Source organism: Hemiscyllium ocellatum (assembly GCF_020745735.1).
Source record: "Hemiscyllium ocellatum isolate sHemOce1 chromosome 27 unlocalized genomic scaffold, sHemOce1.pat.X.cur. SUPER_27_unloc_7, whole genome shotgun sequence".
NCBI classification, from domain to species: Eukaryota; Metazoa; Chordata; class Chondrichthyes; order Orectolobiformes; family Hemiscylliidae; genus Hemiscyllium; species Hemiscyllium ocellatum.
In genome coordinates, this window is record NW_026867516.1 from 744,763 (window position 1) to 763,210 (window position 18,448).

Genomic DNA, 18,448 nt, shown 5'->3' on the forward strand with positions numbered 1-18,448 from the left:
ACTAAGTTTCCAAAATTTATGTATCAGATGGAGCAGTGAATGAGGAGCTGGTATCGTTAGAAATTATAAATTTTTCAGGAGTGCAGTGCGTCGGTTCATCTGCATTGTAAAGTTTACTGGCAGTACTGGGAGGTGTGGGCTGTGTTCACGAGATATGATGTGGAGATGCCAGCATTGGACTGGGGTGGATAAAGTTAAAAATCACGCAACACCAGGTTATATCCAACTGGTTTCTTTGGAAGCACTAACTTTCAGAGCACTGCTCCTTCATCAGGTAGCTGTGCAGCAGGATCATAAGACGCATGCTTGATAGCAAAAATCACAGTGAGGTGCAACTAATAGGATATATTGAACAAACTTAGTGCTACTAAGCCATTCATTGTTTAGAATGGGTTGCAGGTTTAATTTTGTTAATACGTAAATCCCAGAACTACTTTTAAGTCATAATCTTGAGATGCTTAAGGGTTTATTTTAAAAAAAGGTAATTAAAAAGAAACCCACCCTTCAGGAGGCTGGGGGCGGGGAAAACCAACCCCCATTGTCCCCTATTGGTTGGATGGCTCCCCAACCACGCCCCCTCAGTTGGTGACGACGTTGTCTGGACCACGCCCCCTGCGTGTTCGCGCATGTGCAGTGTAGGTCCCGCGGCCGGACGAAGACAGTGTGACTGAGTGTGGGAGAGGAATGGCGCCGGCGGCTGAAGGAACAAGAACAGAAACCGCTGGAAAAGCTGAGCAGGTCCGGCAGCTCGTGTTGAGAGAAATGTGAGGACGTGTTTCGGGTCCGGGGATCCTTCTTCAGAACAGGACCAGGTTTCAGAAACATCCCGGGGAGGTCGCCAGGCCCGAGCGCCAAGACCTGGCTCCTGCCCCCGGGGAGAGGAGACAGTGAGACAGGGTAGGATTGGGAACCGCGGGAGGAGGGAGACTGGGGAGTTTATAAACTCCTAGGGGGAGGCCGCAGGCCGCGAATAAAAGCCCCACAGGCCCAGTGTTTACTTCACCGGCGAGTTGCCTGGCAACCGGGCGCCATCTTTGTGAGGGTCAGGCACATGTTGTCTTGGGGCGGGGAGCGCGGGCGACCATCTTGGTGAGGGCACCATCAACTGTCATTTCTGGGAGAGAATTCCAACCTCGTGGCAGCCCCGGCCTTGGCCGAGCTTCATTCCCCACACAGTGTAGTGATGTGCAGGTTAGGGGGGCTCAGCCATGCTAAATTACTGATTAATGCCCAAGGATGGTCTGGTTAGTGTATGTTGGCCATGCTAATTTACCCGCAGTGTCCAGAGATGTGCAGGTTAGAGTGGATTGGCCGAGGTAAGTGTATCCATAGTGTTCGGGGTTCTGCAGGTTAGGGTGAAGGTCTGGACCCCCGAGATCGGTCAAAAGAATCACTGGGAGCTGAATGAAATAAGGCAGCCCGCACAGATTTGTCCAGCAACACAGGTTAAAAACTTTATGTTCCGTGGCAAAATTACACAATTCCTTTTGAAAATTACTCATTATTTATTTTTGAGACAGCACAGCCTTAATGACAAGAAAAGACCAATAAAATGTAATAAGGTGACATGATTGACAGCAGGTTAGTCCAATGATATTTCCTGGGAAACAGATTGTTTTACGTGCAAAATCATCCCATGCTTGCTAGTTCAAGATTAGTTCGAATACCAAATTACTTATAATTCACATTATGCAAACTCCATTGTTCTCTTTTATTTCTAAATCCAACCAACTCAGCAAAGCAGCAATTCAAGTTCAATGTCAAATCATAACCTGAAGCCATTTTGTTATATTATTTAAAATTGAAATGTCATTTTGTGGTTAATAAAAACCTACATACACCTGTTGCTCCTAACAGCCTAAATTCAAATTTTAAATCCTGATCTCAATAAAGCAGCAGTTGTCTCATTACCCAAAAGGGTGAGACCACAAATAATATCAATACGGTTTTGATGGCTAATAACTCCTGAAAATCCTTCTACAAAAAAAAGTCACTGAGAGCTGCATATCCCAAAGTGTGATATTCCTGTTTTGTAGAGCTTTTGGATGCTTCCATTCTGTGCAAAATTCAGGGGAGACTATGTTCCTACAGTTACAGCACGAGGAGTACTTAATTTATTCAAAATAATAACCAAGTTTAGTGTAGGTAAGGGAGGGACCTTGCAAATAAGAGGCCTGCCTATCTTTGTGACTTCCTTGAGGCTGTTCAATAGATGGGTCTTTCAGTAAGAGATGCGGTTATTGTCCCAGAACAGTTCCACCCATCCCATAATTGGGAAGACATTGGTGCCATTAGGGGTCAAAAAGTCTTTTGCTGAAGTCAGCACATAACAGACCACTTCATCCCTGCCAAATATTCTATTGTGACTTTGAAGAAACAAATTGTAACCGAAAGATAACATTTCCCTATCTTCTCTTTTGCAGTGTGACCTATTTGGATAGGGCAAGGCTTACCAGGGTAGCACACAGCACAACTGGTATCAAACTGGCACACAACACCTTTACAGGGTAAAGACCGTTTAGACTTGTTCTGTAAATGAACTGTTCAAGCTCTGACCACTGCAATAGTCATTCTTGGTAATGTTCAATCCCCCAGCAATTGGATGGGTATATGAATAGGAATGGTTTGGAGGGATATGGGCTGAGTGCTGGCTGGTGGGACTAGATTGGGTTGGGTTATCTGGTCAGCATGGCCGGGTTGGACCGAAGGATCCGTTTCTATGTTGTACATCTCTATGACTCTATAAATGGGTGATCTAATTGTTCGTTCACAACAGTAAGTAAACATCCTTCAACATCCATCTTTTGAAGACCATTCAGGCTCATAGAAACTTCAATCAAATCACCCCTTGCTATTCCAAACTCTGGTTGAAAGTCAGACCTGCCTGACTAATGATTTCCCATAAGACAGTCTGTTCATTGTGGGTGTCAATCCAGTTTACCTTCTGTGAATTGCCTTTAAGGCATTTTCATTCTTCCTTAGGTAAGGATATCAAAACTGAGCATCGTGTTCAAGATGTAGTCCCACCAATGCTCTGTAACTGAGGCATAATCTCCTTACATTTATGTCATTGGCCTTTCTAATCACTTGCTGCGCTTGCATTCTAACTTGTGACTTTGCAAGGCCCCTGGATCCCTCTGCATCTCAGAATTATGCGGTTGTTCTCCAAATAGGTAATAAATTGCATTTTACCATATTGTACACCACTTGCAAGAGTTCTGCTTATTTATTTAACCAATCTAACAATCTGCATCCTTGATATGTCATCCCCACAATGTACTTCTCAATCTATTTTTGTGTTTCCTGCAAATGTAACCACATACCTTTGATCCCCTCCTGTAAGTCATCTATATAATTGTAGAAAGTTGAGGAGCCAGCAGAGATGCCTGTTGGAACCCCACCATACTTTCAAATATACATCCAATTTGACAAAAGAACCATTCTTGCATATCCTGTTTTCTGCCAGTCAGTTGATGTTCTATAACTATACTTTACACCATGAGCCCCTCTGTGCAATTTGCTTTTCGTGAAAACATGTCAAACACCTTTAGGATATTCAAGTTCAGTATATCCACAGGCTTCAATTTACATACTCTTTCAAAGAATTCCTTTAGGACGGCATGGTAGCACAGTGGCTCCCTCTCACGGCCAGAGACACCTGTTTGATTTCAGCCTTGAGTCGACTATCTGTTTGGAGTTTGTATGTTCTGTCTATGTCTTTGTGAGTTTCCACTGGGGGCTCCACAGTCCAAAGATGTGTAGGTTGGGTGAATTAGCCATGCTGGATTGTGTAATGTCCTTGGATGTACAAGCTAGGTGAGTTAGCCATGCTAAATGCAGGGTTACCGGAGTAGGGTGGCAGTCTGGATCCGGGTGGGATGCACTTGAGGGTTGGTGCAGGACTTGATCGGCCAAATGGTCTCTTTCCGCACTCTCGGAATTCTATGAATAAATTGGTGAAACAGCATTTTGTTTTCATATTAGCATGCTGATTCTTTTCAATTACCACGAGTTTTTTGACATGGTGGTTATAATCTCCTTAATTGATTCAAAAACAAACGTTTAATTGCCATTGACTCAAGGGACTCATTTTCCATGATGTATCTTTCCCTTCTAGATCAGAAGTATTAAATATGTTACTCTCCAGTCTGAGGAAAATTTGCCTGATCTAATAAATCTTGGAAGATTAACATTAATGCAAATATGAACTCATTAGCCACCTTTTAAAATTCTATGATGAAGTCCACCTGTACCCAGAGATTTGCCAGCCCATAGCACTATCAGTTCGCTCAATAGCATTTATCTAATGATTCTCATTTCACCAAACTCCTTTGTTTGTTCAACCTATGGGGTTAAAGGCAGGATTCTTGACAGTGTGGTGGAACAGAGGGATCTTGGAGTCCAAGTCCATAGATCGCTCAAAGTTGCCACCCAGGTTGATAAGGTTGTTACAGAGGTGTACAGTATGTTGGCTTTCATTAGCAGGGAGATTGAGCTTAAGAGCTGCAAGGTTATGTTGCAGCTGCATGGAGTACTGGTTAGATCACACTTGGAATATTGTGTTCACTTTTAGTCACCTAATTTTAGGGAAGATGTGTAGGGAAAATTTCCAGAGGAAATATCACAGAAGCGCTTCACAGGAGGCTCCCAAGCACTGAGGATGTCACCTAGACAGGGGACGAAACGTCTGCAACACCCATTCCCAGCTCGGCGAACAGAACCACAACAGGAAGATGTGTAAGCTGAGAGAGGGTACAGAGGAGATTTACCTCGATGCTGCCTGGAATGGAGGGTATGTCTTTGGTTGAGGGAGCTAGGGCCTTTCTCATTGGAACAAAGAAGGATGAGAGGTGACTTTATAGAGGTATACAAGATGTTGAGAGGCACAGATAGAATGAATAGCTAGAGACTTTTTCCCCACGTCAGAAATGTCTGTCATGACGGGGAATAATTTTAAGGTAATTGGAAGAAGGTTTAGGGGAGATGTCAGAGGTAGGTTTTTTACTCAGAATGATGAGTGCATGGAATGCACTTCCAGGGTTGGAATGAGAGTCAGATACATTTAAGGACATTTAAGCGACTGCTGAACAAGCACATGGACGGCAGTAAATTGAGGGGTGTGCAGGCTCTTCTCATCTTCAAGTTGGATAAAAGGCTGGTACAACATCGAGGGCTGAAGGGTCTGAACTGTGCTGTATTGTTCTATGTTCTCGCTCCAGAACGATGCAGCAGCAGTATTGGAAGAACAAAATTGCATCAAACCCCTTGACACTTCCAGAGATGGGCACTGTCGATGGAAACTCAGTTAAATTCTGCAGGCAATCAGGTGATAGCCAGGGTGGCGGGGGAGGCAACAATCGGGGAAAAGGGTTTGAAACATTTTTTTATAAAACGCTTGGACAATGAAAGGATGGGTCTCCTTTTTGTTAACCCTGATTTGGTTTGAGTTTTAGCGAGCAGTCTGTCTGAAGCTACTGGGGGAAGAAAGGTTCCCTTATTCAACAAATGTTTCTGGCTGACTGTTTCTCACTTACAATTCCTGAAGAAGGGCTTATGCCCGAAACGTCGAATCTCCTGTTCCTTGGATGCTGCCTGACCTGCTGCGCTTTTTCAGCAACACATTTTCAGCTCTCTCACTAATGTCTCTCCTGTAAGAACCTGTGTTTGAACTGAGCGTTCTTTTTTGCTGTAGGGGTGTGTTTATGAGAATGCTTCAGGAAATCTGAACAGCTCCTTTTTAAGTTGCGGGGAGGTTGTGACGGTCGGGTTTATAAATGGATGCTATTCTAAATTCTGTTTTCTTTTGCTTGTGTTTTCATGCAGAGGGTGGTGTATGGATGTAGTGAGCTGCCAAAAGAAGTAGTGGATGCTGGGACAGTGGCAATATGCAAAACCCTTGGGCGGCATGGTGGCTCAGTGGTTAGCACTGCTGCCTCACAGCACTAGGGTTCCCACGTTCGATTCCAGCCTCTGGCAACTGTGTGTGGAGTTTGCACGTTCTCCCCATGTCTGCACGGGTTTCCTCCGACAGTCCAAAGATGTGCAGGTTCGGAGAAATTGGCCATGTTAAGTTGCCTGTGGTGTTAGGGTGGGTTACTCTTCGGAGGGTCGGTGAGAACTTGTTGGGCCGAAGGGCCTGTTTCCACGCTGTAGGGAATCTCATCAATAGGCACCTGGATGGGTGTATGAACAGGAAGGGTTTAGAGGGGTACAAGCCAAGTGCTGGCAAACCGGACGCGATTAATTTCGGATATCTGGTCAGCATGAATGAGTTGGACCAAAGGGTCAGTTTCCAGCACTTGGCCTATATCCCTCTCAACCATTCCTATTCATGTCCCCATCCAGATGCCAATTAAAAGCTGCCATTGTACCAGCCTCCACCACTTCTGACAGCTCATTCCATACATGCATCACCCTCTGTATGAAAAGGTTGCCCTTTAGATCCCATTTAATTCTTTCCCCTCTCACCATAAACCCTCTGGTTCTGGACTGTGCAACCTCCAGGGAGATTATTTACCCTATCCATACCCCTCATGATTTTATAAGCCCATATAAGGTCACCCCTCAACCTCTGACACTCCAGGGAAAACAGCCCCAGTCTATTCAACCTCTCGGCAACATCCTCGTAAATCATTTCTGGTAGAGAAGTCAGTGATTTGGGTTAATACCTGAAACACTGACTTCACTGCTGCTGCTGCCTGGCTTGCTGTGTTCTCCCAGCCTCCTGCTTGCCTACTCTGGATTCCAGCATCTGCAGTTTATTTTTGTCTCTAACGAACGGCAGAGCAGACTCGATGGGCTGAATGGCCTAACTTCTGCTCCAATGGCCTTGCAGGCTTAGGTTTGTGCAGATTATTTCAGTGGGAATGCGCAGTCCCGGGCTCAACGAGCAGCAGCGTTCATAGAATCACAGAATCCCTACAGTGTGGACACAGGCCCTTCAGCCCAACAAGTTCAAACTGACCCTCTGAAGAGTAACCCACCCAGACCCATTTCCCTACCCTATTACTCGACATTTCCCCTGACTAATACACCACACCGACACATCCCTGAACACTGGGACAATTTAGCTTCGCCAATCCACCCTACCTGCACACCTTTGGACTGTGGGAGGAAACCGGAACACCCAGAGAAAACCCACACAGGCACAAGAGGAGAATGTACAAACGCCACACAGATAGTTGCCCCAATAGTGGAATCAAAGCCAGGTCCCTGGCACTGGGAGGCAATGCTACTCACCACTGAGCCACCGTGGGAGTGGGTGCTGTCCAGCAGAAAACAAAACAAGCCCACCAACTCTCCCACTGTCAGACTGGGCAGGAGGTTCAGTCCTGGGGGTGACCCACAGCAGCCTCACCGGCAGAATCCGATTGTTGGGAGCGCTGGTGCCCCCGCTGGTGCCTCTGCAAGTTGCAGGACTGGGTGAAGGCCTTCCCACACACAGGGCAGCTGAAGGGCCGCTCGCCGGTGTGAACCCGCTGGTGCTTCAGTAAGTCAGAGGAATTGCTGAAGGCCTTTCCGCACTCAGGACAAGTGAATGGCCTCTCCCCGGAGTGGACCCGCCGGTGGATCACCACGTGGGAGAAATTGCTGAAGGCCTTCCCACACTCGGGGCAACTGAAGGGCCTCTCCCTGGTATGGACCCACCGGTGGGTCAGCAGGTTGGAGGCATGTGTGAAGGCCTTCCCACACTCAGGGCAGCTGAAAGGCCTCTCCCCTGTGTGGACCCGCCGGTGGGTCAGCAGGGCAGAGGAATCGCTGAACCCCTTCCCGCACTCTGGGCAGGCGAATGGTCTCTCCCCGGTGTGGACACTCTGGTGCCTCAGCAGGGAAAAGGCCTGGGTGAAGGCCTTCCCACACTTGGGGCAGCTGAAGGGCTTCTCCCCCGTGTGGACCCGCCGGTGGGTCAGCAAGGCGGAGGAACTGCTGAACTCCTTCCCGCACTCTGGGCAGCTGAAGGGCCTCTCCCCTGTGTGGACCCGTCTGTGCCTCAGCAGGGTGTAGGAACTGCTGAATCCCTTCCCACACTCAGGGCAGGAGAATGGCCTGACCCCAGTGTGACTGCGCCGATGAGCATCCAGGACAGACAGGACATGGAAGCCTTTCCCACAGTCGCCACACTTCCAAGATTTCTCCACGGGGAGGGATTCCTCGGGTTTCTCCATGGCTGAAGCTTCAGCGGTACACAAACACGTGTACAGTCCCTCCCCACCGTGAATTCCTCTTTCCAGGCTGGATAACTGTTTTAGGTTCCACACTCAGTGTGCAGTAACAGTCGGGTCTCTCATTCAGTCCCACTGATGCTGAAAACGTACTGAAACAGGGACCAAAAAACTTTGCTCTTTCTCACAGAATCTTAGTCAAAACTCGTTACAGGCCCAAAGGACTGAACGACTGTCAGACATTGACTTGAAATTGAGGACAGCAGACGCTTGGGAGTCCGAGTCAAAAAGTGTGGAAAAGCACAGCAGGTCAGGCAGCATCTGAGGAGCAGGAGAGTCAGTGTTTTGGGCATAAGCCCTTCATCTGTTGATTTTTAAACTTCAGTTTTCAGATCAAATACTCTGTAAAAAGAGATTACAAAAGTCATCATTGTCACTGAGAAGGTCTATAGCCTTAAAACTTGTCTTTAAACATTTAGACTAAATGTAATGCTGAATTATAGAACACATTTACTGCACTAGAAAATAGACAGCAAGGCTCAGAAAAGGGGGGATCTGAAAGAATGCAAAAGATAGGGACACCTGGGCTTACCAAGTGATAACAGGATGCTGTAAGACAATTAAGAACGTTTGCCTTAGCATCAGTGAATCTGTATGAACAGGACACCAAGTGATAACATTCACGGTCATTCCCTTGTGAAATTAATGACCGTGTTTGATTCTGACCCTGAAACGAAACTCGGTACTATTAAAAACTTTGTAATTAACGGTCAGTTGCTGTCAATTATAATGGATTCTTATACCCCTTGCAAGCAGGGCAGTCCCAGAGAAAATAAATCTTTGCTGTTACAAAACCCTGACCTGACTGTTCAAAAGGACACCATTTTAGTGCTGAGGCTGTTGAATCCAGTAGAAAATTAACTCTTATTGCTTAGCTGCTATGGATTAAATTTAATTGCGCTTCGAGACTTTTTGGTGCTTTTGAGTAGCCAATTCTGGTTATGAAATGCAAACTCTGTAAAAGGAAATATTGATAAAACTTTAACTTACTTGCTGTTTTTACAGACCTTACAGACTGCCCCACTATCAATTCTAACTAATCAGATCTTATGTCTTATTCGAATTTCAATCACAAACTTGAAAAGAAGGCATGTTTCATTCGAAGACGAATGAATCAGTTTAAATGAAACCTCACGGTAATATCTCCACCTCAGGGACAGAATGATTTAGGGCTTAAAAAGCAGGGGTCTGCTCCCAGCTTAGAAATTTATTCTAAGTCGAATATTGAAGAGATTCTTGCACAATGTGTCGGGAAGCCATTTTATGATTGAACGTTTGCCCTCCTTACTAAGAAGCCGTTTTATAAAACAACTGTATCTGACATGTGAGCTGTGCGAGGTTATCTTGTGAACTCTGCAATTAGCTGAGACCGGTACCACTTTGAGAGGAGTTTATCTCGCTCGCAAGCGCCTAACTCAGCTGTTTTTCCCACCTGACGAATGGCTTCGGGCCTGTAGGAGTGATTAGTCAAGTTTCACAGATCTGTCAATGAGCTTTTCTTCCTTATGAATTATTGTCTTTCACTGTTATCTGTCTAATTAAGAACATGCAATTCCTTTTTCAAACTTTTGTACAAAGGAAGCCACTTTGTATCAATACATTGGAGTCACCTGCTGGGCATCTGGACAGCTGGTAACCTACCAGCGGCACGGTGGCACAGTGGTTAGCACTGCTGCCTCACAGCGCCTGTAGACCCGGGTTCAATTCCCGACTCAGGCGACTGACTGTGTGGAGTTTGCACGTTCTCCCTGTGTCTGCGTGGGTTTCCTCGGGTGCTCCGGTTTCCTCCCACAGTCACAAAGATGTGCGGGTCAGGTGAATTGGCCATGCTAAATTGCCCGTAGTGTTAGGTAAGGGGTAAATGTAGGGGTATGGGTGGGTTGCGCTTCGGCGGGTCGGTGTGGACTTGTTGGGCCGAAGGGCCTGTTTCCACACTGTAAGTCTAATCTAATCTACTCTCTTAGATTATTAGAACCTAGTTAGTGTAGTTTATAGGTATCAATGTTATGTTGTCACAGTGATGCTATTAGTGAATAAAGGAGATAACTAAAATTATACTAAACTGTCCATAACAGGTTTTTATTCCAGACTTCCAAACAGTACGATTTCCGGGACGAACCAAGAGAGAGGCTTTACAGGTCTGAGTCCACAAGGGATTCCCTGGGCCGTCTCAAATCTCCACTTTCACATCAGTCCAGGGTAGAAATTCACAACAAACAATTCTTTTTCTGCAGAACAATCTTTTCGTTTGGTATTCTACAAAATTGAAAGCACCATCCCACCCTCTTCTTCTTCCCCCCCCCCCCCCCCCCCCCCCATTCTCACTCCACTCTAATTCTCCTGAAGGGTGCTAATTCAGGATTTTACAGGGCCAAAAAAGGAAAAACATCTCTTTTGAATAACTCTACCTGAAAGTTAACATCTTTCACAACATTGGGATACTGCTCAGTGTGAGCAGATCTGATTTTGGGAAGCAAAGAAAAACTGTCTAAATTCAGGATAAACCTGCAATACAGCGTCTTTAGAAACGACCAGACCCGGGGTCAAGGCATTGACACCAACACCAGAGAGAAACTCAACATACAGACGTGGCAAACCATCAGTCTTTAATCTTTCAGAATGGGTTGTAGGGATCATTAATATGTAAATCTCAGAACTTCTAACAAATCACCTTCTCGAGATAACTTAAGGTTTGTAACAAAAGGTGACACCTCAGCTCAGACAATGCATTAAAGGTACGAGGTCACAGTCAGTGTGTATCCCAATTTTGAATCTGACAGGTTCGGTTTCCAAAGTGAAATTTACAAACTATTATATGCATTCACTGCCTGCATTGACTGCCAGCATTTTGCGCATTTTTTGAACAAATCAAAGTTTTGCATTAGAAATTGGCTAGCTGAAAGACGACAGAGGGTGGTGGTTAATGGGAAATATTCATCCTGGAGTTCAGTTACTAGTGAGGTACCACAAGGTTCTGTTTTGGGTCCACTGCTCTTCATCACTTTATAAATGACCTGGATGAGGGCATTGAAGGTGGGTTCGTAAATTCGCAGATGATACTAAAGTCGGTAGAGTTGTGGATACTGACTAAGGATGTTGGCAGTTACAGAGGGACATAGATAAGCTGCAGAGCTGGACTGAGAGGTGGAAAATGGAGTTTAATGTGGAAAAGTGTGAGGTGATTCACTTTGGAAAGAGCAACAGGAATGAGAGTACTGGGCTAATGGTCAGATTCTTGGTCGTGTAGATGAGCAGAGAGATCTCTGTTTCCAAGTACGTAGATCCTTGAAAGTTACCCAGGTTGATAGGGCTGTTAAGAAGGCATACGGTGTGTTAGCTTTTGTTGGTAGAGGGATTGAGTTTCAGAACCATGAGATCATGCTGCAGCTGTACAAAACTCTGGTGCGGCCAGATTTGGAGTATTGCGTACAGTTCTGGTCACCGCATTATAGAAAGGATGTGGAAGCTTTGGGAAAGGTTCAGAGGAGATTTACTCGGATGTTACCTGGTATGGAGGGAAGGTCTTAGGAGGAAAGGCTGACGGGCGTGCGGCTGTTTTCTTTAGGGAGCAGGTTGAATGATGACTTAAGTGAGACAGAAGATAATCAGAGAGTTAGATAGGCTGGACAGTGAATGCCTTTTTCCTTGGATGGTAATGGCTCGCACGAGGGGATATAACTTTAAATTGAGGGGTGATAGATATAGGACAGATGGTCAGAGGTAGTTTCTTTACTCAGTAGTAGAGGTGTGGAACATACTGCCTCCAATAGTAGTAGACTCGCCAACTTTAAGGGCATTTAAATGGTCATTGGATAGGCATCTGAACGAGAATGGAATAGTGTTGGTTAGATGAGCTTCAGATTGGTTCCACAGGTCGATGCAATATTGAGGGCTGAAGGGTCTGCACTGCGCTGTAATGTTCTATATGTGTAAAAATATAATTCTGCAAATACAAATTCACCCTTTGCACGCACACATGCATATAAGTGTATGAGAGAAAGCAAATGTTGATGTCTATGCTGTTTGTCTCTATGTCTATTTTGATAACAAATGCTTTATTTCTGTAAATGTTGTTATAAATCAGAGTTGGGTACTAATAGTTAGATGTAAGGGAGAGAGAATTCCTCAAGTTTGGTACCATAAGAATCCAATCCATCTGAAACTGCTGATGTTTGGACTGTGGGAGGAAACCGGAGCACCCAGAGGTAACCTGCGCAGACAGAAGGGGGAGAACATACCAAAGTTCACACAGACAGTCACGAGAAGGTGGCATCAAATCGCTTCTAACAATTCTCCCACACCCGCAAAACCCTGAACACTGTGGGTAATTTAGCAGGGCCAATCCACCCTAACCTGGGCAAAGATAAAAATCACATGACACCTGTCCAACAGGTTTATTTGGAAGCACTAGCTTTCGGAGCGCTGCTCCTTCTTCAGGTGGTTGTGGAGTATAAGATCATAATACACGGAGTTTACAGCAAAACATTACAGAGTCATGCCACTGAAATGATACATTGAAGAACCCTGGATTGTAAAGTCTTTCATCTTTTAGAATGAGTTGCTGGTGTCATTAACATGTAAATCCCAGAACTTCTAATAAGACACCTACTCGAGATAACTTAAGGTTTTATTAGAAAAGATGACAACTCAACTCAGGCAATGCATTAAAGGTGTGAAGCCAGAGTCTGTCTGTATCCCAGTTTTTGAGTCAGACTGGTTCTATTTCCAAAGTGGAATTTATAAAATATTTCATGTATTGTCTGCCTGCAGATTGTGCATTTTGCTCAAAAAATGCACAATGTATCTGCAAATACAAATACACCCCATAGACGTGTGTGGGTGTGTGTGTGTCGCGTACATGAGAGAGAGAAAAAGTCTAGTTCCATACTGTATTGCATAACAGATGCTTTATTTCTGTTGATGTAAATATTGTTATAAATCATAGCTGGGTACAAATACTTAGATGTAAGGGAGAGAGAATTCTTCAATTAGGGCACTATAAGAATCCTGGGAGACCCCTATTTCTAGTTTACTTGCCAATGAACAAACACAAACACCTATTTAATTCTAATTTTTCGCTTTTCTGTTATATTTTCTGGTATTATGATTCTGTGTCTGGATGGTTTACAGGCTGGGAGATTGTAGGTTGGACTTTAATTGACTGAATGTTTTATTGTTCCAGAAGGTGTCAAAGGAGGTTAAAGTTTCAGCAGAAATGAAGCACAGCTGAGAACAGACAACAACTGTGTGGGAACAGGAAGATCAACCAAGGACAAAGAAACCAGGACTGAAATCCGAGCTGACACCAGACCGCCCTGTGGTCAGTGCTTTGATTAGCAGTGTCAACCCTCTACCTTTACCTAGCTTCCCATTCGACTTGAATGCCACATCTCCCCTCAATATTTAGGATCCAATCCTTGTCATCCTGAAGCTATGTCTCTGTAAGGAGTCTCAGATCATAATTATTCTCTTCAATGTGAGCAGTCAATTCATTCACTTTTGTAACGTTGCAGCGCTATTACGACACGGGTAACCCCCTCTGCTAAATTAAACCAGCAGTATAGAGATGATTCACCCCATGCAGTAATATGTAAAAGTTCGAGAGGCAAAGAACTATCCCAAAGGTAAATATTTAAAAGTAAACATTTAACAACTTTACTCTTTACGTCCAACAGAGAATTTTAAAACTCACAGAAATGCCCGGTTTTATAGTCCAAACATCGAATCATTTTATTGGTGTTAATATTATCAAAATACTTAATTCAAACTTGATTGGACTTTGGTATTTTGGGGCAAAATTTAAACGGATTGGCCAAATTTAAATTTGTTTGTGCCTCATGGCAACCCAGTTGCTCTATTTGTGTTGACCAAATATTACATTCTCATCTTGTTTAGAACACTTTGTTCTGCTCGATTTTTTAACTCTCTTCAAGGTACAGTACCTCTACCCCTTCATAACAAGCACACAGTCAGATACTGACCTTTTAGTTTTATTGTGTGTAATCTTTTGAATCCAGTTTTAATTGCTGGTACGTTTATTCTCCTTGTTCCTTTCTATTGTTCTCTGATGTCCATTTTCCACATCCCTACATTGCTTATCTACCTTGATTTGGATTGGCCTTACTAAATTGCCCATAGTGCCCAGGGATGTACAGGTCAGGTGGCTTAGCCAATGGGAAATGCTGGGTTATAGTTTCGTCTTAATAGAAGCAGGAGTACGCCATTGGGCCTGTTAAGCTGCTTCACCATTTATTAAGATCGTGACTGATCTATCCATCATCTCAGCTCTTCTTACTTGCATTATCCCGACTACCCTTGATTCCCTGAGGGGTGGGGGCGGGAGCAGGATGCTCTCTGGAGGGGTCAGAATGGACTTGATGGGCTGATTGGCCTGCTTCCACACTGTAGGACTTCTATGATTTACCGCAGTTGTGTTTGCCTCAGATCACAGCTCCCAGAATCTCCCACCTTCTGCAAATCAAAAGACAAGTCCCCCCCTCCAGCCCTCTTGTATGTATGTTATCTAAATGCTTAATCATTTCTAGTGAATACAGCCCACGCCTCCCGCTGCTGCCTGTAACCTTTACAAAGCTGATGAAACAATGCTATTCCTGCAGTACTGTAAACCGTAAGGCTTCTAACAATACCAGTTACTCATTCACCGCTCCTGATGGACAGCATTGGAAACAAAACATCGAAGGCTGACAGAAATGAGCAGTTTAACTCAAAATTCCACCTAGCCCTTCACTGGGCACCCCAATCAGCACACTGTCCTTACTGCTCACCCCCACAGCGCAATGAATTCCCACATTCCACCAAAATCCTAGACGTATTCATGTACTCAGTTGCTGTCTCACCAATTAAATATTTCATTGTAACTTCTTCTGCTTCCAGTAAAGGCAAAACATCTTTGAAAGCTGCTCTGAAAGTCCACTCTTCACAACAACACTTCTGCTTTCACGCAAGATGATTAAAGTCATACAGCACAGAAACACAGCCTTCAGTCCAACTCATCCTTGCTGACCAGATATCCGAAACTCATCTAATCCCATTTGCCAGCATTTGGCCTGTATCCCTCTAAATCCTTCTTATTCACATACAACGTTTAAAAGGCATCTGGATGGGTAATTGTAGCAGCCTCCCCACTTCCTCTGGCAGCTCATTCCAAACATGCACTATTCCCTGTGTGAAAATGTTGTCCCTCAGGTCCGTTTTAGATCTTTCCCCTTTCACGTGAAACCTATGCCCTCTAGGTTTGGAGTCACCTACCATGGGGAAAAGAGTTTGGCTATCCAACCTATCCATACCCCTTATAAACTTCTTTAAGGCCACCCATCAGCCTCCAATGCTCCAGGGAAATTATCCCTGGCGTATTCAGCATCTTCCTATCGCTCAAATCCTCCAACTCTGCCTACATCTTTGTAAAGCTTTTCTGAACCCTTTTAAGTTTCACAACATTCTTCCAGAGGGCGGCAACTGGAATTGCACACAGTATTCCAAAAGTGGCCTAACATGACCTCCCAACCCCTGTACTCAATGCTCTGACCAATAAAGGAAAATGTACCAAATGCCTTCTTCACTATCCTGTCTCCCTGCAATTCCACTTTCAAGGAATTATGAACCTGCAAGGACACTTCGTTTAGCAACACTCCCCTTTAACTATGTAGGTCGTGCCCTGATTTGCCTTACAAAATGAAACACCTCACATTTATCTAAATTAAACTCATTCTGCCACTCCTTGGCCCATCAGCCCATCCGATCAATTCTAATTTATATTGAACTTCGTTTCCTCTCTCATCCCCTAAAAGCTGAGAATCTCCATCCCACAATCACTTCCTCCATTCTGACTTTGCTGAACCTAATTCCTGATGTAACTCATCCTGAAGGGTGTGGTTCATCCTGATTAACAGACTCTCACTCGGGGAAGGTGGAGATCAAATTGAAACAGACAGAATTCTGACTGGCCTGGACAGAGTTCAGGGGAAGATGTTCCTATTTATAGGAGAGTCTAGGACCTGAGGGCACAGCATCAGAGTAAAAGGAATATCTTTTAGAACAAAGATAAGGTGAAACATTTTCAGCCGGTGAGTGGTGAATATGTGGAATTCATTGCTACAGAAGGCTGTGGAGGCCAGGTCACGGAGTAGATTTAAGATGGAGATAGATGGTTCTTGAGTATCAAGGGGATCGAGGGTTACAGCGAGAAAGTGGGAGAATGGGATTGAGAAACTGATCAGCCAGAACTTAATAGTGGAGCAGCCCTGATGGGCTGAGAGGCCTAATTTCTGCTCCTGTGTTTTATGGTCTCTTGCTGTCCTGGACTAGGAGTGTGCAAATTGGGAGCAGGAATAGGTCATTTAGCCTGTCGGGTTTGCACCAGCATTGAACAGATCATAAGTAGATATGATCTAAAGGGTAAAAACAAGGACTGCAGATGCTGGAAACCAGAGTCTAGATTAGAGTGGTGCTGGAAAAGCACGGCAGGTCAGGCAGCTCCTCAGATGCTGCCTGACCTGCCATGAATATACCTACATTCAGGTTAATAGGCTGGAATTTTTTCCACTGGAGCAGAGGAGGATTATAAAATCGTGAGGGGTATAGATGAGGTGAATGTCCAAAATCCTTTCTCTAGGCTGGGGCTTCAAGACTACGGAGCAAATTTTGAAAGAAAGAGAGGAGAAAGATTATAAAAGGACATGAGGGTCTCCATTTATTCCGCCCCCAAGAGAGTGGTTTGTGTGTGGAATGAATTTCCAGACAAAGGGGTGGATGCAGATACAGTTAGAACATTTAAAAGACATTTGGATTAGTACATGAATGATGAAGTTGATTTTAAATAAATGTGAAGCACTGGATTTTGGAAAAGCAAATCAGAGCAGGACATATACAATTTATGGTAAGGTCCTGGGGCGTGTTGCTGAACAAAGCGGCCTTGGAGTGCAGGTTCACAGTTCCTTGAAGGTATGCTTTCCTTTATCGATTACAGCACTGAGTAAAGGAGTTGGGAGGTAGGTGAACCTCTAAGGGGAGCCTTTTCACACAGTAGTGTATATATGAAATGACCAGCCAGAGGAAGTGGTGGAGACTGGTATAATTACAGAATTTAAAAAGGCATTTGGATTGGTCTATAATAGAAGGGATATGGGCCCGGGGCTGGCAAATAGACTACATTAGAATAACTGGTAGGCATGGACAAATTGAACCGAAGGGTCTGTTTCTGTGCTGTACATCTCTATGACTCCAATATAAAAGATTCAGAGGGATATAGGTTAAACACAGGCAGGTGGGTCCAGTTTAGTTTGAGAACATAGTCAGCGTGGATTAGTTGGACGGAAGGGTCTGTTTGTGTAACTGATCTGTACTGGTCTTGCCTCCCCCATAACCATCACTTCTTTGTTGTTCGAAAATCAGATGAACTCAGCCTTGGATATATTCAGTTACTCCCAAACTGCAGGAAGGCGTCCCCACTTCTCAACTCAATTCTTCTTGCTAATATCCCACTTGCCTTGCTCACTACTTCCTGCACTTGTCTGACAACTTGCACTGACTGGATCAGAAGGACGCAGAGACTCCTTTGTACATCCACACATCATTTCTGATGCAAGGCTCGAGCCTGAAATGTCAATTCTCCTGTATTTTCCATTGAAAAGAGACCTGGACTAACTTTCCCAGAGTCTCTCCCCTCCCTGGATTCACTCCGTTTCCCTTCAGTTCCTGAATGGAAAAGGGGTTGAGAAAAGAGCGTGCTGTACTCACAGATGTTGGACAGAGGAAGGAAGTTGCAGTCTGGGGTGAAGCTCAATCTTCATTCAGAGAGAGAGGAGCAGCAGCAGCAGCAACTTCAGAAGTTCATGGTCCTACTTCCGCATCCAGACAGTGGGTTTGCCGTGATTGGCAGGAGGACCAGTCGCCATCCGGTCCTCCAGAGCTTCTCATTGGTCCATCAAAACAAGATCACGGAGTGTTTCCGCCTTTTGCGTGAGTATGCGTAATGTTTTGCTGACACCGTGGAACATGCGCACTGGGTTGCTGACACCGAGTAGCATGCGCAGTACGGAGATATTGGCATTACTGACAGATTTTCAAAGTTAAAATTCACACAATGCCAGGTTTTAGTCCAACAGGTTTATTTGGAATCACTAGTTTTCTAAGCGCTGCATCTTCATCGGTTGGTTGTGGAGCAGAATCATAACACACAGACTTTATAGCAACAGGATTGCAGTGTC

At 44.7% G+C, this 18,448-nt stretch overlaps 1 protein-coding gene and 1 long non-coding RNA gene across 3 annotated transcripts; one reads left to right on the top strand and one right to left on the bottom strand.

The window, feature by feature from the left end:
• Positions 1 to 644: 644 nt before the first annotated feature.
• LOC132808551 (uncharacterized) lies at positions 645 to 14,049 on the top strand. Of its 2 annotated transcripts, none has more exons than XR_009642114.1 (3): positions 645 to 764; positions 2,424 to 2,507; positions 13,405 to 14,049. It is a non-coding gene; the product is annotated as an uncharacterized LOC132808551 (long non-coding RNA). The 2 variants fall into 2 exon arrangements; XR_009642115.1 differs by having other exon boundaries at positions 13,408 to 14,049.
• LOC132808559 (gastrula zinc finger protein XlCGF8.2DB-like) lies at positions 7,002 to 8,448 on the bottom strand. The gene has a single exon (XM_060822177.1). It carries the CDS (start codon positions 8,163 to 8,165, stop codon positions 7,326 to 7,328), a length of 840 nt encoding a protein of 279 aa, XP_060678160.1. The 5' UTR covers positions 8,166 to 8,448; the 3' UTR covers positions 7,002 to 7,325.
• Positions 14,050 to 18,448: the final 4,399 nt, after the last annotated feature.

Coding starts and splice junctions, on each gene's coding strand:
- LOC132808559 (XM_060822177.1), bottom strand. CDS start 8,165: ATGGAGAAACCCGAGGAATCCCTCCCCGTGGAGAAATCTTGGAAGTGT.